The sequence below is a fragment of the Pimephales promelas genome, chromosome 16, assembly GCF_988280905.1.
Source record: "Pimephales promelas chromosome 16, fPimPro1.hap1.1, whole genome shotgun sequence".
NCBI classification, from domain to species: Eukaryota; Metazoa; Chordata; class Actinopteri; order Cypriniformes; family Leuciscidae; genus Pimephales; species Pimephales promelas.
This window is the reverse complement of record NC_142784.1, coordinates 6,448,342-6,473,534: the sequence shown is the minus strand read 5'-3', so window position 1 is coordinate 6,473,534 and position 25,193 is coordinate 6,448,342. Positions and strand designations below refer to the sequence as shown.

The following is a 25,193-nucleotide window of genomic DNA, read 5'->3' as shown; positions in this document are numbered from 1 at the left end:
AATTCCGAGCTCGAAGCCCTCCCTCCGGACAGCACGCCAAATATGCATTAAATCTTACTCCCTCAAAATTATATGTAAGTGTGAACTTGTGAAATGAAGTTTTATTAACTAAGTTCGGGAGGAGCACGTTCAGATAATTAACACGAGTCTGGATATTCCTGGGAGAAGCAGCTGCTGCTAAACTTGACGCGATCCCTAGCTCTGATAATACCATCCAGCGACGAATATCAGACATGGCTTGTGATGTCAAAGAGCAGGTCCTGGACTGTGTTCGTGAAAGCCCCTTTCACGCCATTCAGCTGGATGAGTCCACTGACGTCGCACACTGTGCTCAATTGATGGTGTACGTTCGCTTTATCAAAGAGCACAGTGTGCAGGAAGATTTTTTGTTTTGCGTTTCTCTACCCACCCGCACAACATCTGACGAACTTTTCAAGGCCTTGAATAACTTTTACCAGGCTAATTGCCTTGACTGGGGCCGGTGTTGCGGGATATGCACTGATGGGGCAAGAGCAATGACTGGCTGTCACAGCGGTCTAGTAAAACAAGTGCAGGCAGTTGCCCCTGCGGCTGTCTGGAAGCACTGCATTATCCATCGACAGGCTTTAGCAACAAAAAGGATGCCCCAAGAATTGCGTGCCGTTCTTGATGAGGCTGTCAAAATTGTGAACTTAATTAAATCGCGTGCCTTAAACGCCCGTCTATTCTCAATTCTCTGCAATGAGATGGGCGCTCAATTCCAGCAGCTGCTCCTGCACTCCGAGGTCAGGTGGCTCTCTCGGGGCAAAGTCCTCACCAGGCTGTGCGATTTGCGCGAAGAAGTCCTCCTCTTCCTCACTGAGATTAACTCACCACTGGCAAAACATCTGGCAGACATGAACTGGCTTGCTCGGTTGGCCTATCTCTCCGACATCTTCGACAGAATCAACTCCCTCAACACCTCTCTCCAGGGCAAAGAGTGCCACGTCTTTTTGGCACACGACCAAGTGTCTGGGTTCAGGAAAAAGCTGGACTTGTGGTGTGCTCGTGTTGAACGAGGTTCGTTGGAAATGTTCCCAACCCTGGAGGATGTTGTGGAGAAGACAGGGCTGCCTCTTAACTCTGTCCAAACAGTCATCACTGCGCATTTGAATGGGTTGCGTGACCAGTTTGGCGAGTATTTTGGAGAGGACGCATTGGGAAATCAGTGGGTGAGAAATCCGTTCTCTTTCCCAGCCACACCCCGTGATGGACTGAGCCTGCAGGAAGAGGAGGCCCTGGTCAAGCTCAGCTCGAATATGGACTTGAAGCAGCGACTGGAAGAAATTCCGATCACGCGTTTCTGGTTTTCTGTGGAGAGCGAGTTACCCCAGATCTCCAGTAAGGCTACGAAAGTCCTTATCCCCTTCACCTCCACCTACTTGTGTGAGTGTGGGTTTTCCGCACTGACCCTGATTAAAAACAAATACAGATCAAGGCTGCAGGTGGAGGACGACTTGCGTTTATTTCTCTCTGGAGTGCAGCCCCGCATTGAACACCTCGTTGCATCAAAAGCGCGGCCTCATTGTTCCCACTAATATGGACGATACGATTAAATTGAAACTCACGTGTTGTCTTGAATGCATACATTGGTTGATACATAGAGGGTTGATGCCGCTCTTGTAGCGCAAATGACGTGAATGTCGCATTTTGTTTGTTTAAACTTTTTTGTTCAAAAAGGTTTTTGATCGTTAAAAAATTAATGAATATGTGAATCTGTTCGATCTCATAACATGCCTTCAATGCAGTTGACTGTTAAATGTTGTGTTCCGTGAACAAACAGCGTTGTCGTTCATTGATCAGGTAGAGCTATCCATTGTGCTGATTTTGTTCGAGACGCTTTTTCAGCCGTCACGTGTCGTCGTCGGTTGCTTTGGCGCCGATTACACATTAAAGGGATAGTTCACTTCAAAATGAAAATTCTGTCATCATATAGGCTGTTCTTACCTACTCTAAGGGGAGGCTCACATTCACCCAATTTGAAAACCCCTGTGTTAAATAAAATAAAATTCATGGCTCTGGACGTTGTTTATTTTTGTAATGGCATCTGAGTGTTTGCAAGATTGATACATTTAAACTATAGGATTGCCTACCTACTTTAGTGTAGTTTAATGTAAAACCATGCGTAGCAGTGTTGCTGTCCGTGAGGGGAAAAAGTAGGCTACTTCACATTTACGTGAATAGCCTATGAAGTAGGCTGTGAAGTTCTGGTTATTTTGAAAATTAAAGTAACAAAATGTTGGTCTATTGTCACTATATTAACAAATTGTTGTTAACTACAGCTGCGTCCCCCCATATGAAAGTGTGCATCTGAAGCGCTCGGACCGGTCCACGGAGAATTGTTCTTGTCGCCAACTGACTGACAGCTGTCGATGACGAGCGGAGTAACGTTACCTTGCACTGGACTTTTTATATTCAACTGGTTTCAAATATTCAAATAGGGTTGACAAGCTGATATATTCACCTGTCACAGGGTATGGTGGTGTAGGCAGAAGGAACGGGAGGAGTCCAGAGGAGTACGAAGATGCAGGTTTAATCAAAAATACAGGCAGGAAGACAGGGAAACAGGAGCAAACACCGGGTAACATCAAACATCGACCGACAAAGACAGACTGAATAAGATAGAACTAAATACACAGAGGAATCAACCAAAACGAGGTGCAAACAGGTGAAGATGATGAAACAAGACGAGGAACAGGTGGCTGATGAGGGTGAGTCCGGGAGTAGAGACAAAAGGATCCGGGGAAGTGTAGTGCAGATGACGAGACAGACTGGTGCAGACGAAGGACTGTGACATCACCATGGTCAATTTCTGTACACAATAAAAAGCACTAGCCTATGAAATCACATCAAGGTTGCCTGTGAATTAGTGCAAACCACTAATATTAGCCTATAGACCATTTTCCAAGATGTAAACAACACTGGTCCAGAAACACTTCCTGTTTCAGAAATAAAGAAAACAGTTACAAAGATGTTTAACTTTTTGATTCAGTTTTATATGTTTTGTTGGTTGTATTTTATCCCAGCTTTTATGTAGTGTTAAAAAACTGAAACAGGAAGTGCTTCTGGACCAGTGTTGTTTACATCTCGCAAAATGGTCTATACGGTATCCACCAGATGAAGAAGGGTTGGCTCTCAGTCTCCGAAGTAAATACCTTTTTATGTGCTTGAGAGGGGAGAAAGATCGCTCAACTGATGCGGTGGACACTGGAATGGTCGCGATCAGAAGCATGAGGGTATAAAGCTGACATTTACTGACATTGCTCACGCTCAAAACCCACCGAATTTTCATACGGCTGATGACATCAGCGGGGGCTAGCGCCGATACACATCGCTGCCCCCTGGGGCGTTCTGTCACTGCGCATCAAAATTTGATTGGCTAATGATACACGTCAGTCAAAGTTAAGATCAAATGGGAAATGGCAGCTTCAACGGAAGGCTAGCTATTCTACTAGTGCTGGTCCATGGAGCTGTGATGCGTTTAGATGACCATATATGGAAAATACAGCTCAGCCTCAACAAAATATAATATATATATATATATATATATATATATATTATAAATTAATTGAATATTATATTATATTATATTGAATTATATTATGTTATATTATATTTTGACAGGGCCAGCAGAGAAGGCCCTGATAGCCCACCACTGTTTTCTGAACATACAACAAAATCAGCAAACTCCTTATTACATACAAGCATCTGTGTCTGGACCTGAAAATAGTAGGCATGTGAATGTTTGAGCTGTAATTTGCCATTCAATTCCTCCAAACAGAATCTGCCATCAACACATTCTTTGAGGCTTACGCTATCATGTGCACAAAACGGACATTTAACCTCCACTACACCATCACCACAGCAGTCGCAATGTACTATCCCATCTGGTGTAGCACCTTCTGGTGCAGTTCTGGATTTATTACAAAACCACTGGTCTCACATCTGAAATTGGTGTGTGAATGCATTTTCTGATGATAACAAGTTAGTGCCTGTTGTTCATGATCACACCCCCAAGTGGTTGCTTTACTTGTAAAGCCTGTGCTTAGAGGGTAACAAATATTTTTAATGAGGCTTTGTGATGGATTCTCAGGTGATCTGCAATGGTCTACTGCAATGGTACTACAGTGCTAGAGTAACTGTTCGCTTGTCATAGAAATGCACTGTTCATCGAATAGTATAGTATTGGTGTCCAACACTTGAGCATAGAACTCTGCATAGTCTTTCATGACAGACAGCAAGACTGGTTAATCACCTGTAGTAGGGATAGGTATCGTTGAGGTTTTATCGGTATTACTACTGTCAAGTTTCCCACTTTTTTATTCAGCTCTGCCCAAACTTGATATGGCGTTCAAACATTGAAGGACGCAAGAGAAAGCAACTCATTGATTTGACTGTTTATTTTCTGGGATTGCAGAGGTATTTGCAGAAGCAGTAGTCAGCAATAGGTCAGAAATAGATCAGCAATAGATCTGCAACAGATCTGCAATAGGTCTGCAATAGGTTGATAATCTTTAAAGATAAAAATAAACAAAAGAAACACGCATTAATATAAAAAAGATGTTATTTGAAGTAACATTTTAACATCACCATATTACCTACAATGTAAATCAACTAAATCAAAATGCTTTGACAAGAAAAAATAAATGTTAACAAACTTAAACACCTTTCCCTCAAATCACACCAAATCATACAAAATCTTAGCATCAATCAGTAATGTAGCAAGAAAACTAGCAAAATCCATCAAATATGCTAAAACACAATACTGATCTCTTACAACTTATAGATTACATCAAAAATAAATAAATAAATTCATGTTCATACCAGTTGCGTCTTCAAGTTTGAATTAGTTTTAACTGAATGTGGGTGAAATTCGTTGCAAGTCCAGCAAGAGATCTTCTCCAAACTTTTCACCTGCATGTGCTCTTGTGGTGCACCACTTTATTGTGCCCCCTTGGAAACAAACCCTCTCAATGGTTCCTGCCCAGTCACCACACTGCACTGTCCTCTACAGGAATGTTTGAGTATGACAGAATTTAAAGAAAAACCTCATTGTTTTGACGAAACACCTCCCACTTGACCTCCTGGTTCATGAACCTAAGGAGGTCACTCCAATCACCTTCAACACTTTCACTTTTGTTCTTGATTTTGTTCTTCTAAAGGAAGCAAAACAATCAGTCGTCTTACATCCCTATGAAGGATTGTAGAAGGGATTTTGGTTGACAGTTTCTTCACTGTATCTCTTTGAAAAGGCTTCACAGTTGGGACTGGATAGCTGGGAAAAGTTCTGACATGTACATCTCTGACGATGCCCTTCTTGTCAATATTGACACTGATGACTAGCAAGTTTGTACTGGCCCCTCCAGGCATTTTGGTCAGCAAGCCAGACAACATCTCCAACAGTCACGTTCCTATGGGTTGTGTGCCATTTACTTCTCACAAATAGATTGGGCCCAGCTAACTGACTCCACTTCCTCCAGAACCGGTCAACTTCTGTTTGGATAACTCTCAACCTCTTGTATGGGTAGTTTTCAAAGTCAAAGCATCCAAAATCTCCTCTGGGTCCAGTTCGTCCAAGCAGAAGGGAGTTTGGGCTGATATATTCTATGCAGTCTTCCCGGCTTTGAGTTCTGGCATCTACAGGCCTTTCATTGGCCAGGTTAGCAGCCATATATATAAATGTCTGAAACTCACTCCATGTAAAGAGTCCTTCTCCTCCCAGGTTGTACAAAGCCCGCTTCACTGTGTAAACAGCTGCTTCTGCAGCACCATTTCTGTGAGGGGAGTCTGCTGGGTGGATTTTCCAGCTCCATTCTGTTCCATGCAAGGAAGCTTCATTCTCAAGCTCAGACTTATTTAGTTGATCCAGGAAGAGATAGAGTTCTTTCAGTGCAGGTCTGGCACCCACAAAATTCTTTCCAGGATCTGACCACAGTTTCTTTGGGTGCCCTCTCAGTGCTGTGAATCTCTGGTAAGCCATTAGGAAGCCTTCAGTTGACTGGTCACGGACAACATCTGTGTGTATAGCTCTGGATGACATGCAACAGAAGACAATTCCCCACACCTTGAGCTTCGTTTTCTTCTTCACCTCGTCCTTGACTTCATACGGTCCAAACAAGTCCACCGTTGTATATTCAAATGGTCTGGCTGGTGTTATCCGCTCAGATGGAAGGTCACTCATGATCTGTTGGCACTTTCTGGCCCTAGCCTTTCTACACACAATACAGCTATCAACACTCTTTTTAGCCAGCTTTCGACCTTTCACTATCCAGGCTTTTTTCCTCATCCGGAGAAGTGTGCCGGCTATTTCTTCATGATTTTCACCATGAGCCTCTTGAGCTAGGAGAGTGGATATCCACGCATCATAGGGTAGAATAGGTACAGCAGTTTTGTCCTCATCAAAAGTCTGGAACCTTCCTCCACAAACTAAAAGCCCAGTCTCTTTCTCTTTATAAACAGCGAGTCTGTTGAGAGTGGTGTCTTGAAAGGTTATACCTTCTTGAGCTGCAAGGAACAGGTCTCTTAGTGCATCTCTACACTCCCCGACAGTGAGTACAGCTTGTTTGGCTCTGGACCTCCAATTTGTTGAAAAAGCTCCCTCCCACTTTGGTTTATCTGAGGCTGAATTCTTGTTCAACAACTCTTTCCATCTTCTTGCAGCTCTCCAAACCCAGGCAATGACCCGGATCAGCCTGGTCAGATTGCTGAATTTCTTGATGTCAATCAGATTAGTTACTGCAGAGCCGCTTGGTAATCTTCGGATCTGAATCTTAGATTCATCTGGGTTAGCTTGCTGTACATCTCTCTTGTCTTTCTTGGCCTGCATTCTAGTCAGTGCTGCTGAGAAAGCTTTCCTCTGAAGTTTATTTATGCCTTCTTTGGCATACGTGGCGACTTCTTTGGCTGACTTATGTGGCCATTCTCCCACAGGTTGTCGCAGAAACGCTGGTCCATCCTGCCACATAGAACCTTCCTGGAGGTCTTCTGGGGCTGCCCCTCTTGTTATAGCATCAGCACTGTTCAGGTATCCCGGAATCCACCACTAGTCTTCGACTGATGTGGATTTTTGGATCTCCCCAACTCTATTTGCGAAAAAAGTTTGATATCCATAGCTGTCTCTCTGGATTGCTCCCAGCACAGTTTGACTATCCAGCAGATGGAGCCATCGTTCAACTTCTATTCGACTGTGCTTCTCAACATAATTTCTCAGTCGTGCTGCATAGACAGCGCCACAGATTTCAGCTTTTACTGGTTCTCCCTTTTGGTCCAATGGTGTGAGTTTTGCCTTAGACTCAACCAATCTGACTTGGATGCCTTGCTCAGTCTCCCATCTGAAATACACTACGGCTCCATAGCTCTTGTCACTTCCATCAGAGAATGTTATTCCCCAAGGTTTTCCAATCCAGTTGACTGGTGTGAGACTTCTGTGGAAAGTGATTTGTCCAAGACGTGTGTATTCCTCAAAGAATTGGATGGCTTCTTCCCTCAATTTTTCCGACAAAGGTTTGTCCCAAGTGTCGCGGGTCAAAGTTTTGCCTCCAGCTTCCTGAAATGCCTTTCTGACAAGAATGGCATCCCTCTGTTTGACAGGTGTGACAAGGCCTATTGGGTCATACAAGCTAGCTACTTGGCTCAGCAGTTCTCTTCTTGTCAGTGGGTTTGGAGTTTTCTCTCTCACCTCTTTATCAAGGAGATTTTGGCCAACTCTCATTCTATTTTTCCTCTTTGAAAAATTGATTGAAGTCATGAGATACAGTTTATCCTCTTCAACAAGGTATCCGACTCCAAGAGCTTTATTATCTCCTTCCCTCATCTGGTTTGGAAGAATAAGTACTGTGCTTGACTCCGCTCTTTGTTCTCCTGGTACAATCTCCTGCCTCCCACTTTGACTTGACCAGACCCAGGGCTTGAGGAAGAACCCACCTGCCTTCAGGATCTCCTCAACTCCTTCGATGTTCTGGCCCAGCTTTTTCAAGTCATTATGGGAAGTTAGGATGTCATCGACATAGGCATCCTCTTCAAGAATCCTACGTTCCTCTTCCAGGTGAGCGAACATGGGTAATTTGGCAGTCTCTCTCATGGCCAATTGTGCTATGCACCCTGCTGGTCGATCGCCAATGTTGACTCTGGTAATCACATACTCTTCAATCTCTTCCTCTTCAGTGTCTCTCCAGAGAAATCTGTGGAGGTGCATCTCCAGATCTTTCAACCACACAGAATTGTACATTTTCCTGATGTCACCAAGGGCAGCATGGACGCCTCTTCTGAACCTGAGTAGTACTGCTCGGATGGGATTGAGGACATCAGGCCCTTTCAGCAGAAGGTCATTCATGCTGATCCCTTTAAACTTCTGGCTGCTGTTCCATACCAGCCGCACAGGTGTTGTGAGAGAATGCGGATTTGGTGCCACCAAGTGGCTGACATACCATACTGGCCCTTTCCAGCTGGCAATGATCTCTTTAGTGAGTTTCTTCGCTGCCCTTCTCTCCACCATCTCATGAACTTGTGCGGTGTATGCTATTTTCCACTCTGGCTCTTTTTTCAGTTGTTTTTCTGTCCTCAAGAAGGTGGCTTCCACCCCACTCCTGTTGTTGGGAAGGGAACTTGGATCTTGAATCCACGGGTATCTTGTGTCCCAATGTGGCTTCTCACTGTGAGAATCTGCTTTGACGTAGGTGAGGCCCTTCTTTATGACTTCTAATTCTCTTTCTTCATTTAGAGTCATCTCCTTACCTCCTGGCTGGCAATTGCCACACCGGCATCCTCCACACTTGGGCTCGCAGGCTGCTCCAATGCTGTCCCATTTCCACCAGTTTAGAAACTCTTTACTAGCTACTCTGGTTTCAGCTTTGAACTCTTGTGCTTCTGTGATCTCTTGATACCTCACTGCCGATGCCCTCATGGATCGAGCAAAATGCGTTTCTGAATTGTGCATCGCTATATCCATCTCTTCAAAAAGATCTGGATGCACTCCACCAACAGTCTTTCCCAGTGGGCTTTCCCATAAGACAAGGTCTCCAATCACCTTCACTCTTTGTGGAGCAAGTCTTCCCTCGCGGTGGCTTACCAGTAGCTCAATACTCTCCGGTCTCCTCAGATCTTCTAAATTGACTTCTGGGAAGAACCTCTTGAGTTGCTCAGGCTTGATGACTTTGTGGATGTTGGCAATTTCATTCAAACCATAGCAGATAAGCTCATGAGCTCTCTCCGTGCCCATAGGCATCTTGACCCTCACTTTAAGAAAGTATCTTCTTGTTTTAACATTCATGTTCATTCCTCCAACTCCATGAATAATTAAAGAAATGTTTTCACTTCGAAGATTTAATCTTCTGGCGGCTTTGTTGGTGATGTAGTTTGTATCTGATGCTAAGTCGATCAGAGTCCCAATCTTTTCTCCTGCATTAGCAGTTACCTCGAGCAGCATTAGTATAACTGGCAATACTTTTATAGCACTTGAATCAGTCACTCCAAGCTGACTCTTCTCACCACAGTTTGTCTTCCCAGTAATGTTAGTGAATGCTTTCTTGAATTTCTCTGCCATCTCTGGGGAGAGCTTAGATACAACTTCCTCTTGCTCCTCCGTAAGCTTATGCCTTCTCACATGGGATTGTCTTCTGTCTGAGTCAGTTCTCTTGAAATCTCCCTTCAGACAAAGAAAGAAGTGATGATCTCTTTTACAGTCTCTGTTCCTGCACAGGTAAGTATCTTTGCATTCATCATCTTCACCATGACAGACTAAACACCTTTTGCATGCCCCCAGCTTTTCTACAGCAGCCAACTTTTCCACAGGCTTCAGTTCTTTGAAACGCTTGCAAAAGATCTTTTCTCCATGCTTTTCATCTCCACAGACAACACATCCGCCTTTCCTTGTGGAACGTGTGGACGCATATCTTCTCTCCATACAAGCATATTTCTTTTCTGGCATTCACTAACTCCCAACTGCTCTAACTTCTCTAGAATTTCTTCTTGTGTTTTCAGAAATTTAAGAAGATTCTCAAAGTGATTGTCCGGTGTTACGCCATTTGCTGGGTTAACCATGAAGACAAGCCAATCTCTTTTCATGTTGTCAGGTAACTTACTTTCTATTGATTTGATCACCAGAGGGTTGTTAATGGCTCCCGTGTTTCCAAGTTCTGTGAGGTCATCCAGGGCCTTCTCTATATTTTGAATTAAATCAATGACTTTTCTTGGCTGATTTGCTCTTAAAACAGGAATCTTCTCAAGATCTTCAATAATTTCCAAAGCAATTGTGGACTTGTTTCCATATCTATTCTCAAGCACTCGGAATATGTCTTCAGCAGTGTTGTAGGTAGACAAACGGAGCTCTCTGCACATCCTGTCGTCTATGCTGTCAAAGAGTTGTATCTTTTTAACTTCAGCTGAGCCAGTTGGTTCTCCCTGCTTTTGTAGACTTTCCCAGTCTTTCCTCCATCGATGGAAATTCCTTTTACATCCATTGAATTTGGGTAGACTGGTTGGCTTTATTCTCAACGTTGGTTGTGGTTGTGGAACTGGCATGGGTATCTGGGGAACCCTCGCTCTGTCTCTTTCTTCTTCTGCTATTCTTTGTGCGATGATGAACTCCACCTTTCGTGCTTCAAGGTTGCTACTGCATCCTTTCAGATTCTTTACTCTAGTTTCCAGACTGGATTTTTCTGCTTCTGGAATCCACATCTCCCAAGCTGCTAGGGTAGTGATTACACCTTGGATCATTCTTTTTGCGCCATCCAGCTGGAACTCAAAACCATCTCTGTTTACAGCGACAACGGGTGTTGCAGCAGCTCTATCACAGGCTGTCTCTGCTTCCTGGATTGCTGTTCCCATCTCATCTTTACCATATCTTGACCATAAGTTGAACAGGACAATTTGTTTGACCTCTTCCAATCTTACCTCACATTCATGGATTGTCTTCTCGAAATCAGCCTGCTGCTGCTTATCAAGTTCAGCTTCTTCACCATCTGACATGTCCGCTTCAATGTCTGCCAGTAAACCAGCTCTATACTCATCATTTGTCTCGCCGACACTCCTTGCCTCAGAAATGAGTTTTTTGAACTCCTCTTGTAGTTCACTTTTCATCAAGTTTTTGGCTCCTCTGCTGAGGAAGTTTGCCTGCCTGGTGAATGCACTCTTAGCCAAGGTCCTCTCTTGCTTCAGCTGCTTTACTGCTTTTCCAAAAGCTTCCTCTGCCATTGCGAGACGATTTCAGATGATTCTCTTTCACTGCGTCGACACTTTGAGACGTTTAGGCCTTTGATCCTTCTGTCTTCATTGCCACGCTGATTATCAACTGTCAAGTTTCCCACTTTTTTATTCAGCTCTGCCCAAACTTGATATGGGGTTCAAACATTGAAGGACGCAAGAGAAAGCAACCCATTGATTTGACTGTTTATTTTCTGGGATTGCAGAGGTATTTGCAGAAGCAGTAGTCAGCAATAGGTCAGAAATAGATCAGCAATAGATCTGCAACAGATCTGCAATAGGTCTGCAATAGGTCTGCAATAGGTTGATAATCTTTAAAGATAAAAATAAACAAAATAAACACACATTAATATAAAAAAGATGTTATTTGAAGTAACATTTTAACATCACCATATTACCTACAATGTAAAGCAACTAAATCAAAATGCTTTGACAAGAAAAAATAAATGTTAACAAACTTAAACACCTTTCCCTCAAATCACACCAAATCATACAAAATCTTAGCATCAATCAGTAATGTAGCAAGCAAACTAGCAAAATCCATCAAATATGCTAAAACACAATACTGATCTCTTACAACTTATAGATTACATCAAAAATAAATAAATAAATTCATGTTCATACCAGTTGCGTCTTCAAGTTTGAATTAGTTTTAACTGAATGTGGGTGAAATTCGTTGCAAGTCCAGCAAGAGATCTTCTCCAAACTTTTCACCTGCATGTGCTCTTGTGGTGCACCACTTTATTGTGCCCCCTTGGAAACAAACCCTCTCAATGGTTCCTGCCCAGTCACCACACTGGACTTCTTCTTCTTCTTCTTTTTGTTTCATGGCCGTTCACTCCTTTGGAGTATTACCGCCACCTACTGTATACCTTACGCACATGATTAATGGATCTGATTAAGAAGGAGGAGAAAAAAAAAAAAAAAAAAAACATCCCATAGTATCAGAGCTCGTGTATCAGCTGACGCTGCGTGTTCAGCTCCTCCAGCTTCTACACTGAGCTCCTCAAACCTCAGGATGATCAGAAACTTGTTCTCCTCCTCAGGCTAGATCCTGTGATCTAGTCCTGTAAGCTCTAAAAAGGTTATCACTTCCTTAAACCTTTCTCTATCACTCAAACCCTTTCCCAATAGGTCCATAATGCTCACTGGCCTGTTCTTTATATTTCTAAAAAGAGTCCTACGCTGATCTTCATATTTACTACACTTAAAAAACACATGTTCTACTGTTTCAAGTATGCCACATTCATCACACATACCATTTCCATGCTTTCCCATTAATGCCAGTGTTGACCACACTGGACTGTCCTCTACAGGAATTTTTGAGTATGACAGAATTTAAAGAAAAACCTCATTGTTTTGACGAAACAACTACTCTTACCGATACCGCTTATCGATCCGGTTCTTATCGGTTCTTTTTGGTGTTTTTTTATTATTTATTTATTTATTTATTTATTTATTTTAAGAATTAAGAACATAATTAAACTTTATATTTTGAAATGTAAAATAGAAAAAGCAAAACGAAGAAAAATATATTTTTGTTATGCAGCAGTGTGCAGGCTTTTTTTGTTTATACAAAAAGGACACAAGAAAAAAACAAGTACAAACACAAGAATACAATTAATCAAAGATACAAATTATATACAAAGTGCTTTAATTTCAGGAAGGTCTACTAACATATCTTTTCAGGTATGTTAGGTATTGTTTCTGTCTGAAAAGAAACCTAGCAATCAAATATAAAATAGCACTGTATAGATAGAATAATGCTTATTAAATCTAAAGTTACTCATTCAAAAGCTGTGAATGATTTTCTCTGCCTTTTGTTGTTTAATTTGCATTAATGGCTGAATCGTCAGCAGGTTTAGGCTATTAGACTGCTGCCCCATTAAGACCCGAGTGCAGATAATGGGGACTGATGCACCATCATTTTCTCCCTATTATTTACGTCCATTTAAGACATAATTGTGTTTAAGTGAATAAACTGTGTTGAAGTGAATCTCAGAGCTGGTCATTTTGACATTTTTATGTATATTTGATAGTTAAGGACGCACGAAGCCCAAGTATAGGCTAATTTTCTTGTCTCATTGCAGCCCGTTTCGGAGCGCGCACCGCCTTGTGAACAGCGTCTCTTGTGCAGGTTTTTGTGTTTTTAATAGCCATTTTCTTGATCTTGCAACAGTAGAAGACAGCATTTTGCAACAATCACCGATCGTGCTGATTCTGACGGTTACGTTTGGGTTTTAGGAAGAACTGACAGCGCTCCGCAGTGCTGTGAAGTAAAGGAAGTTAAGCTGGACAGATCGTCTCGTTTTTTAACGGTTTTATCTCAAATATCTTCTTTTTATAATCTTTGGAAGCCGAAATACAAAATATATTAGAATAATATCCCAGATCTAAAGTGTAAGCACGTTGGATGTTTAGTTCTGTCCTCATTGTCACTCATTAAGCAGGGCTGTCGTGTTGCGCGTAGTCTCAGTCTCAGCCTCAGACGTCACGCCCACGGAACGTTGGCTAAACGTCTGATGCATATGGTACACTTAACTGGAAACACTTCAGGAATGTCAAAGTCATCATCTGATTGGTTGAATTTTATCGGATTTCCGGGGGGCGTCAGTGTCGCGTTTATTTTCGGTCAGCCGGGAAACAAATCACAGACGTGTGATTGCGGAAGAAAAACTGTTGTGATTATATGAGTGACAAAGACCATTTATCAAGATCAGCTAAACATAGTTGTATGTCCCCTTCTATCTATTATGTAAGATCAAGTGAAGGACTTAACCGTGAAGGGGATATCAGCCGTGTTTGTGGGCAAACATGAAACAACAGACGCTGACAACGCAGCTGGCCGATTCAGTATTCATATATAGGGCGCACTGGATTATAAGGCGCATGCGATACTGCAGAGTCAAACTTTTGACTGGGTTTGCGTTATGCATCCACTAGATGTGCTAAAGGCTAAAGGGAATGTACCGAGTACGCGGTGCCGGAGGTGAGGCATTTTTTTAGTAGACGTAAGCGCGCTGGGGCGGGGACGTAACTTACATTCGCAGCCTGACTTATGTGAGTATTCAATGTGCAGCGGCTCGCTGACAGCTGGAGACGAGCCGGTTACTGTGAACGGGGAGCGTTTTATGAACATAGTGACGCACGAACAGCGCCAGGGACAGTGTGTCTGTTAAGAGTGAGCACTCGTGAGCGGGCACGTGATTTACACACATAACCTGATTTATACGAGGTTGAACTGGCCATGTGACAAAGCGAGCATAAGATGGACATGAGCGCGAGTTCGTGGGTGAATTTAATAACGTCGAGTGTTGTTAACCAATTGATCCATATATGAGGCGGAGCGCCTCCGGTGACTGCTGCTGACTGACTTGTTGTTGCACGCCGGTCTGTTGTTGTGGGGACATTTCCACGCCCCGAAACGTGACGCTGAACGAAACGAACTGTAATTGGTTGTTTGACATGTCGGTCAAACGGCCTTATGGGCGGGCCTTGGCCAAAGAAAGCTGCTATGAATTCCAGACCTTCAGCCGTCAGTCTGAAGGTCTGGCTACACGAGACTATGTTGCGCGTGCTGTGGCTTTGGTGAGAGATCGCTCTCTCTCTTCTCTCTCTCTCTCTTCTGAACTGCGAATTGCAAATTTGCATCACAGACAAATGGTTTAATTAAAATATAGTTTATATATAGAAATGGCTGGCGATATAAACATGTTCAAGATAACGTCTTTATAGGAATAATAAATAGTAGCCCAACTTGCGTGTATTTAATTTCTCCAGTACCGACAGCAGAACCAATAACGTCCGAGCTTATCGATACAGCAGTCTTTCAAAATTCAGTACCGGGGCCCGTTTAATACCGGGTTTCGGTACCCATCCCTAACCTGTAGCATGCAGCTCTCCCAGGAAAGTAGCGATCTCAGCATCTGTTGGCTCTGACACATCAGGTAGCTTTTGTTTGTCCTTGTATTGTATTGGTTTCCCTTCTAAAAATGTTGTGTCCAGTCTGTGTTTGATTGTAGCTTTTGAGTGAAAGTCAATGTTTTCTACTTCAAGGTACCTTTCCTCTGGTTTTCCACTTGGAAGTAACCAATATGCAGGTTTTTCTGTCACAGTTTTGGACTCACAGAGCAAAACAGCTGCCTTGATGGCGAAAAGAACCGCTCCGACATGGCTACATGTCTCGCCTAATCCCGCCATGCATGTGCAGTGTGCAGCCAAGATAATGCCATCCTTTTGGGCAGTAACCCATGGGCGCAGAGGTGGGGCACTTAACTTCTGACTGTGTTTAACCTACGAAAACACAAAACACAGTTTTGCAGAATTGCAGTTCAAACATTCACATGCCTAGATTATTATGTTCCCAAAACACAGTTTCAAAAGGTTTTCAGATATTGTGGTATAGTCAGTGGTGGAATGTAACAAAGTACAAATACTTTGTTACTTTAATTAAGTACATTTTTCACGTATCTTTACTTTACTTAAAGGAACACTCCGACTTTTTGGGACTTTAGCCTATTCACCTTACCCCCCAGAGTTAGATAAGTCCATACATACCTTTTTCATCTCCGTGCGTGCTATAAGTCTGTTTGACGCACCCACCGCTAGCCTAGCTTAGCACAAAGACTGGATGTGAATGGTTGCAGCTTTCATACTAATCCAAATGAGTGACAAAATAACGCAAACGTTTTCCTATTTACATGTTGTGGTTTGTATAGTCACAGAGTGTGCAAATATCAAGGCCATATGAGACACAGACATCTTTTGACCGTATAAATACTATATTTTCTGAAGGGGAAGCACTGCTACTTGGGCAGAGTGATAACAATCTCACCTGAGACGCACCGTGACGAGGAGCAGAGAGTTCGCTTCGCTCAGCGTTGGAATAAAGAGTCAGCAATTACTAACCTTAGATAGAAAAGCATAGTTTATCATGGGTGTTTGCTTTATTGTATGAGCTGTGACAATAAACAGGGGAGACCAGGTAATACAGTACCATGTTTCATTGATTTCCAACCAAAAACGCACCCAGATTTATAAATATCACATGAATAAATAATTATTATTACAGGAATCAATATATTTTAAATGCAATTTATTAGCTGAACCAAATGTAGGCTATTTAGCCTATATAATATACAGTATTGCATTACTATAGGATAGAATAAGGGGAAAGTAATAGCAAAAATTGTTTTTGCACAATGAACTCACAGCCTATCGTACCCTTTTGCACGCTCAAGTTCGTTATTTCCATGGTTATTTCAAATTTAGGCTACTATAGGCGCGCCGCGCGCAGGGTGCAAGTTTAACGCGGTGAACGCGCTCGTTTTTTTTTCCCAAGCGCGTCCGCACCGCATCAAGATAAAAACATATTCATACCCTAATCATATAATAGTGTCACTAACGTTACATTAGATCTGGCTAATGGCACTGTTACAGTAGGTCATCTAAAAACGAACACTTACCTCAGCTGCAGGTGATCCACTTGTCCTGTCTGTGCTATAGATGGGATGGCCGTATCCTTCAGCACATTATGGTCCGTGTGGCAAATTCCATTTTTTCAAAATAGTCGTCCTCATTGAAATGTACCGAGCAAACATACTGTAATGTCCCCTGATAATCTTAGGTGTGTTTGGATCAATATCCAGAGTAAGTTAGCCATTTCTTCATCCAGTCAGCATATTTAGTTGGAATTCTGTGAAACATGGTTACCTCCCCTGTTTACAGTCGCAGCTATTTACAATAGAGCGAAAACCCATGACTCTAAACTACGCTTTTACTATTTATAAATTGCTGACTCTATTACCCAAACACTGAGCGAACTCTCCGCTCCTCACCACGGCTTGTCTCCGGTGATGCGGTTATTACGCCATCAAAGTAGCAGTGCTTCGCCTTCAGAGAATAGTTCCCAGGTTTTATACGGTTAAAAGATGTCTGTGTCTCATTTGACTTTGTTATTTGTACATTATGTGACTATACAAATCACAACATGTAAATAGGAAAATGTTTGCGTTATTTTGCCACTCATTTGGATCAGTATGAAAGCTGCAACCAGTCACATCCAGTCTTTGTGCTAAGCTAGGCTAGCGGTGGGTGCGTCAAACAGACTTATAGCACGCACGGAGATGAAAAAGGTATGTATGGACTTATCTAACTCTGGGGGGTAAGGTGAATAGGCTAAAGTCCCAAAAAGTCGGAGTGTTCCTTTAAGTTGAATAAATTGTGCATACTTTTTACTTTTACTTCGTTACACTTTGCAGCAATTATTCTATTTTCTACTCCACTACATTTCTACAACTTCTGTTACTTTTTCAGTAGATTTTCTGATCGTCTGACGTTACCTCGTTCGTTGCACGTTTGTCTCACCAGTGACGTTTGGTTGCCATAGATATATCAACCCGAGGTGCGTTCCATTTGACAGGGTCCCTACGCAGTGTTCACTGCTCCCTACTCAACACGGTATATCAGTTGAAGTGGACTTCACTGACTTCCTGTGAAGTGATGTATCGATGTTCCCTTATTCCCTATGCCGTTTGCAGTGCCCTTCGAACTGAACATGTTCGTTCCCTTCGAATTGGAATCTCATTTAAGATGGCGAAATACCCTGTGAAGTCCACTTCGCAGTCCACTTACGGTCGAATGGAACGCACCTCCGGTCACACTAAATGCGTCTCGCACGCAGTGTGTTTCTCGTGCAATTTATACGCGAAAATTTGTTTTCATGTGCATAGGAAACGCACCGTGTGTAATATACGTTTGGTTAGGATTATGGCCAGCCAAGAGGTTCAGAATTACACCATAAATGAATCGCATTTACTGCCAAACATAGTTATTAATATATAGTAAGCATAAGCATGATGTGCAGCTATATTGCCTAATTGCAAGCTTGTTTCAGAAATGGTGACAACAATTTTTTTCCATCATTATTGAACATTATTATAGGAGTATTAGGTGGAACGGGTTAGAATTAAATGTTTTATTAATCATTTGAAAAAAATAGACATTAGGAGAATAAATTGTTACGCAAGTACTTTTACTTTTAATACTTAAAGTACATTTAAAATCAGGTACTTTTTACTTAAGTATGGTTGTCATTGTGTTACTTCTACTTTTACTAAAGTAAATATTTATCTGTTTATTTCTACTTTTACTTAAGTACTGAGATTCAGTACTTCCTCCACCACTGATAATCACGCAGTGTGAATGAGCAAAGATGCGATCTGAGAGAATCACAGACGATTCAAAATCCTGCTGTGTGAATAGTGCTCTGACTGAAAACTACATTGGCATTTACCGACAGCCAATGAGAGAGCAAGATATACAGAGCAGTGGGGAGGTCGGCGAGGAGTTACAGATCACATATCAACATTGCATTGTTTCAGAAAAAGGCTTCTTCTCTGTCTATACGCCTTATTCACGGCAGTGCCATCTTTGATTTTTAATGAGAATGAAAGCGAGGCTGTGAGGGATAGAATCGTCAAATCTAAATGTGTCGCTGCGCTACACACATCTCTTCAATGGGCTGTACTGTTATTTAATGTGTTTTCGGTTTGTTCTGCTCATGAAACACTGGAAAAATATCTTTCCAAGAAATTTCAGTTGACAAAAAACTCCAGACAATGTAAGCTGTGGAAAATTGTAAGTAATCTAGCAGCTTTATTCAGCTTTTTACAGCAGATGCCATTGGAAACACGGTAAGTCTATCCCTCACAGCCTCACTTTATAAGGTCTATTTGGACCCAAGAAATGGATGAAGAATTAGTACAAATTTGACAAGAGCACCCGTGTCTGTTTGACGTTTCATCTGAGCTGAAAAAAAAGGGTCGATTTCGACCCCAACATGATGTTGACGAGACGGGAATAAGATGGCAGACATCGCGAACAATGTTTCTATGTGCAGTTTGTTAACATATAACATTAGACGTCGTCTTTTTGTCTAATGACTGTACCTAACATTAGTCGTTCACGGTCAAAACACTGTGGTGTAAACAGTTTGATGTCGGGAAATTCACTGCCCAGAGCCTGTTAAACTGAAGCCAACCAACCCTGTGACGTCACATGTTAGAATACTGCACAATGGCGGCGCCCTGGCGACAAAAGATATAAAGTTTTTTTCTTTTATACGTTTACATTTGTCATGTTTCTTATATTGTTGATTATAGTGGAAATCTATCTTGTAAATCATGTAAACTTGATTGTCTGAGGAGACCTCCGGTCGATTTTAACATTGAGCGAATTTTTTTGTACATTTGGAGTGCTGTCAGTACTTACAAAAAAATTACAAAAATCGGTGTTGCCTACACCGTGTTATTGTCTTTTTGATTTGTCATTACGAGTGCACAGCCATGTGAGTGGTGTTATTAAGAGTGACCACGGTCAATCCGACTGCAGATCTATATGTAATATGTATAAATAAAAATTATGTTAATTCAGCCAGCTCACATACCTGTATTTACTTCCTGTTTTTGGTTGAAGCCCACAGTAGTCGATTGACAATATCACGCACGCGATCATTAGTCAATATCATCTCAAACCCAACACTGTGTTGTAGGGCTGTTTTCGACTAAGGATTTTCGTAGTCGAATCTGATTCGTTAGATTTTGCCGTAGTCGACTGATAGTCGAACCTTTTTTTTTTTTAGATAGGTCTAGCAGCTATATTTTTTCCATTTCAAACAAAAGAGATGGACGTATGCGCATTAGGCTATTCGTTCTGTGTTTTTTTCTAAACGGTTAGGCTATGTTTAGGTAGTATTTTTCATGTTTTTATCACGCAATCATGTTTTTGATTCGGTGGTGAGCTTGTAACTTGTAATTTAACGCTTTAGCCTGAGGGTAGCAGCGGCGCTGCCGAAAATAAAAAGCTGTCACAAAGAACAATTATAGCTAGGAGACATTTTAATTGTTTATTAATAAAGATGAAGTTGACGATGCTGCGCGATCTTCGCATAGTGCATGCTCCAGAGAGAAATGCACAGTTCATTTCATAAGCAGAGAGCATTACGTTTTCTTTCGTTTTGAATCGTTCTATTTACAAGTAGACATTTCAATATGGTCTGTGGAGTAGACTATACTTATACGCTGAGTTGCGGTAGCTATATTTATGAGACGAGCTCCAGTTCACACATCGGTGCCTCCAATGTGCCTCCGTGCCTTGATTATCTTCAAGTCAAGTCAAGTCAAGTCACATTTATTTATATAGCGCTTTTCACAATACAGATTGTATCAAAGCAGCTTCACACTGATAACATGAAAGTAGCACAACATGGATCAACAACATTGCTAAACACTAAATAACCCCAACTGAGCAAGCTCAAAGCAAGCCAAAAGTCTGCTTTTCCTTCTTATTTATTAAATCCAGACAATTGGTTGATGAAACATTAATTAAAATCAAGATAAAAAATTAAATTCACTTTAAAGAAAGGCTTTGTGTTTTTCTGTTTGAGGTCTGTGAAAGTTTTAAAGCAGTCTTTAAGTGCTGCTTCAGAGCGCTCGTGTCCATCGGAGAACTGTCACGTCTGTAACATTGTGTTTTGTGGAGAGCCAACCCTTCCTCATTTGATTTGAGCAGTGTAATTCACAGAATTACAATAAAATATATTTTGCCTCCTAAAACTTAAAGATTTTTTGTCACGCATGATGCTTGTCTATTTCAGGCTAAATATAAAACGCATTTATACCGTATTTTCCGCACTTTAAGGCGCACACACATAAGATACTGCAGTCAAAGGTTTGACTGGGTTTGCGTTATGCATCAAGATGTGCTTGGAATAGCGAGTGCGCGGCTTCGGAGGTGAGGCGTTATTAATGTGAACGCGCTGGGGCGGGCACGTAACTTACATTTGCAGCCTGACTCATATGAGTATTCAATCAGCGGCGGCTTGCTGACAGCAACGGCTGGCTGTTTTGAATGAGACGACCCAGTTACTGTGAACGGGGAGCGCTTGATGAACATTTTGTGACGCGCGAGCAGCGCCAGGGACACTGGCCCTCATTTATCAATCTTGCGTAGAAACGGGTGTATATTTTGGTGTAAGGTTATACTTACACTCCTCTCACCGCCTGATTTATGAAGATGTGCGTACCTTTGAAATCCAGGTGTACGCAATGCCTGCCCTTGATAAATCCCGCGGCCGAAAATGATCGTCATTAGAATAACACGCCCCTAAATATTCAAGTCTCCGCTCCCCCACGCCCTTATTTTACGCCATGGACACACGGAAGACGGCAAAGAAGAGAATCTTCTCCGACGTGGAGACGAAATGCCCTATCACAATGCATTATTTTACAGCACGTCTTTTGAAATTAGCATTCAATTTCAAATCATGTCACATGTATAATAGTGATGATGATGATGTGATGTGAAGTACCATTCATTCACATTAATAATTGCATGACAATTTGTAATTTTAGTATTCTTCTTATTATTATGATTTGCATTAATGATGCTTATTGTTATTTAGAAGACGGATGTCGTCATTATTATTTCTATTATTATCATCATTTAATAGAAGAAGAATGTATTTTTTATTATTTTGTCAGTCTGAATTATTTTTTCGTCATTGAAAGCCTTTCGGCTACCGAACCCAGTCCGTGCGCACCTGCCGGGGATAATCCTGAAACGTCAGGGTAAAGTGGGCTCGCAACTGAAGGAATATATGCTTACAAATCAAATGCTTTGGTAAAGTCACACAAATTAAACATTGAAGTCCACGTTACACAAAAATAAATACTTAAGTTTATAATTTCTATGTTGTTTTTTTGTTTGTTTGTTTGTTTGTTTTACAGTGGGTCATAATATATCATATCTTTTAGTTTGTCAGTGCGTTTTGTGGTGTTAGGAATTTTTCTGCGCATTTCCTCACTAACTCAAAATGTGCGTATACCACCTCCTGAGCTGTTGTAGGATTCGAGCGTGCCGTACGCCAACGTCCATATTGATAAATCTCAAACTCACCGTGGTTTTGAGTGTACGCAAGGTGTACGCTGGAAATGTGGTGTACGCACTTTTGATAAATGAGGGCCAGTGTGTCTGTTCGTGTGTCTGTTAAGAGTGAGCGCTCGTGATCGGGAGACACACATAACCTGATTTTTACAAGGTTGAACTGGCTGTGTACTATTCAACTATAATGTTCATAGTCAAATCAGACCTCTCCGAATCCAATCCTCGAATCCTCGACTATTAGAAGTCAGCCCTACTGTGTTGTGTTCTGAGAATATCAGCTCAAATGGATAGTTCATCCGAATCAGATGTTGAACACACAAAGGAGGTTTGAGATGATATTCACTAATGATCGCGCACGTGAGATCGACAACCGACTACTGTGGGCTTCGACCGAAAACAGGAAGTAAATACAGGTATGTGAGCTGGCTGAATTAACATAATTTTCATTAATATCTTTCATATCTACTGCAGTCAGATTGACCGTGGTCAATCTTAATAACACCACTCACATGGCTGTGCACTCGTAATGAAAAATCAAGGATTTTAAGAGGCTAAAAGCAGGTTTAGAACATGCCCCATTGAAGTCAACAGGGTGCGAATTTTTAAAAGACGATAACACTGTGTAGGCAACACCGATTTTTGTCGTTTTTGTCTGTACTGACAGCACTCCAAATGTACAAAAAAATGAGCTCAATGTTAAAATTCTACTTTAACATTCACAACCTTTAGAATTACATTGGCTTTTACATTGTTTTTCTTAAATATATGTCATTATATGCATGTACTGTATATTTTATGTCACTTTGGACAAAAGCATCTGCTAAATACCTTACACCGTGTCCTAACTACACGCGACGCGATAAAATTCCAGCGACAGCAAGTGTGTCTGTCCACACTAGACGCGACTGTGAGATGCCACACATTCAGAACAGCGTGTGAGCTTATGGTGTGAGCAGAGTCTCTCTGTGAAAGCGCACTGTTGGCCCGCACTCGCATTGGAAATGGGTAAGGACATAATAAAATCAAGAAATAACATTATTAAAAATCAAAACATTAACAAAATATACTCATTGACTAATTTTGTTATGAAGTACAGTTGTATGTTTGCATAGAATTCATTTTGAACGCTATATTACATGCTTTCAAAATCTGAGGTAAATTATCCGTTATCGCTTGTGGCACAGTGAGCTATTTTTAACTAAAAATAAATAATGTGTACTCATAACCAATATAATTTCTTCATTCTGTCAGCCGCGACGTCGCAGAAATAGGAACCGTTTCTAAATTAGAAACTTCGCGGGTCGCCGTCGCGTCTGGTTAGGACAAAAAACTCTGATTAACATGGAAAAGATACCTTTTATCGCGTGTCGCGGCGTCGCGTGTAGTTAGGACACGGTGTTAACCATACTTAAAAATAATTTTAAGAATTAATGAAAGTCATAATGTTAAAACTACTGTCCGTCAAACACTTCTGTTTACACACAGCAGTTCTGCATCACAATCCGTACACGAAAACTCGCTTCCGGGCACGTAAAAACGTCAGAGTAACCCTTAACGGATTAGACCAATGAACTTTTGATATGTCATTTACTGGGGGAGGGTCTTATCTTCGTTTCTTAGCTTTGATTGGTTTATTTTTGGCCTATGTAATGCTCATGAATGGCGATTTGCTGAGGCTGCGCTGGGTCGGGAACTATGTTACGCGTCACAAGATTCCGTACAGTCATGGTTGGGAGCGTAACATGAAACCGTACAACGAGGCATCATGATTTCGACGGCGTGAAGGTATCGTTTATATATAAATTTATGTGAATTAACTTAACTTTTGCTGTTTGTTACTTCATATGCTATGAATATTATCTGTTGTCAGGCCGAAATAACCGATTTGGATGTCTATTTAGTTTCAGTAAAAACTTCACGTGTTTTCAAAGGTGTGTAGGTAGCAGCTCTGCTAATGTTTTATTCGATAAACTTACTTAGCTTCTGCTTTTTATTATTTGATAGGCTGTGTAAATTATGAAAGCTTGTATCCTCCACCAAAAGTCCTTCATTTAGATCATCATTTAGTTTCAGTATGCTATTTTTTTTTATCACTGAGGTCTATAATAACCCGTCAATAACGGTCACTGTATCAAACATGGCTTAAGGTTTTAGGAAACTGTGTGCTACAAGAAAACACTGATGCACTTTTGATAAATGTTTTAGGAACATGAACATATTTATTAAAACAAATAAACAAAGAATGCAGTAAATATAGAAATATAAAATAGAACATGTAATTGATACAATAACATATCAATAATAATATATACAATAATAAAACCAAAACTATTTACAAGCAAGCACTGATGTCACACTCCCTGCACAGCCATGCCTCCTCTGGTACCACATTAGTGACACACTCAGTGTGGTACCAAAGGGTGCAATTTTCACTCCACTATCTCTGTTGCAGTTCCTGGGGGGCTTGGCAGCTTGCAAGCTGCACAGATGTCATTTTGGAGCCACTCCTGCTCTCTCTCTCTCCGTATTCTTTCTCTCTCTTGTTCCTTCTGCTTCTCTCTCTCTCTCTCTCTGCTCCTTCTCTCTCTTTCTCTCTGCGCCTTCTCCCTCTCTCTCTGCTCCTTCTCTCTCTGCTTCCTCTTCTTCTCTTCCTCCATCAATGCTTTCCTTTCCTTGACTTCCTTCATCCTCCTTCTCTTCGCCTCCTGCTTCTCCCTCTCTTCCCTCTCCTTCTCAGCTTGGTGAGATGCAAACTCGTCACTGGTAATGCAGCGTGCTCCAGAAGGAACCTGCTGCCGCCGCCTCCTCCGGGCTGATTGGTCAAAGCGTGGGGGGACCAGGATGTGGGCGAGCCCCGCCGGGATAATTCCAGCCGTGACCAAAGGATTTGGTGGCTGATGGCAAGTGGGGCACTCTACAAAGCCAGCAACAACTGGTACTGATATGTTGTCGGGAGGAGCCTTGGCGATGGTGGTGGCAGGAGGGGCTGGGTGGATTTGGGCTGTGGCGATGGTGGTGGCAGGAGGGGCTGG

The 25,193-nt window shown here is 41.7% G+C and overlaps 1 protein-coding gene across 1 annotated transcript; it reads left to right on the top strand.

Moving 5' to 3' along the window:
- Positions 1-233: 233 nt before the first annotated feature.
- LOC120467171 (zinc finger BED domain-containing protein 5) lies at positions 234-1,556 on the top strand. The gene has a single exon (XM_039655979.2). It carries the CDS (start codon positions 234-236, stop codon positions 1,554-1,556), a length of 1,323 nt encoding a protein of 440 aa, XP_039511913.2.
- The last annotated feature ends 23,637 nt before the right edge of the window (positions 1,557-25,193 follow it).

Excerpts from the sequence above, each read along its gene's own strand:
- LOC120467171 (XM_039655979.2), top strand. The coding sequence starts at position 234 with ATGGCTTGTGATGTCAAAGAGCAGGTCCTGGACTGTGTTCGTGAAAGC.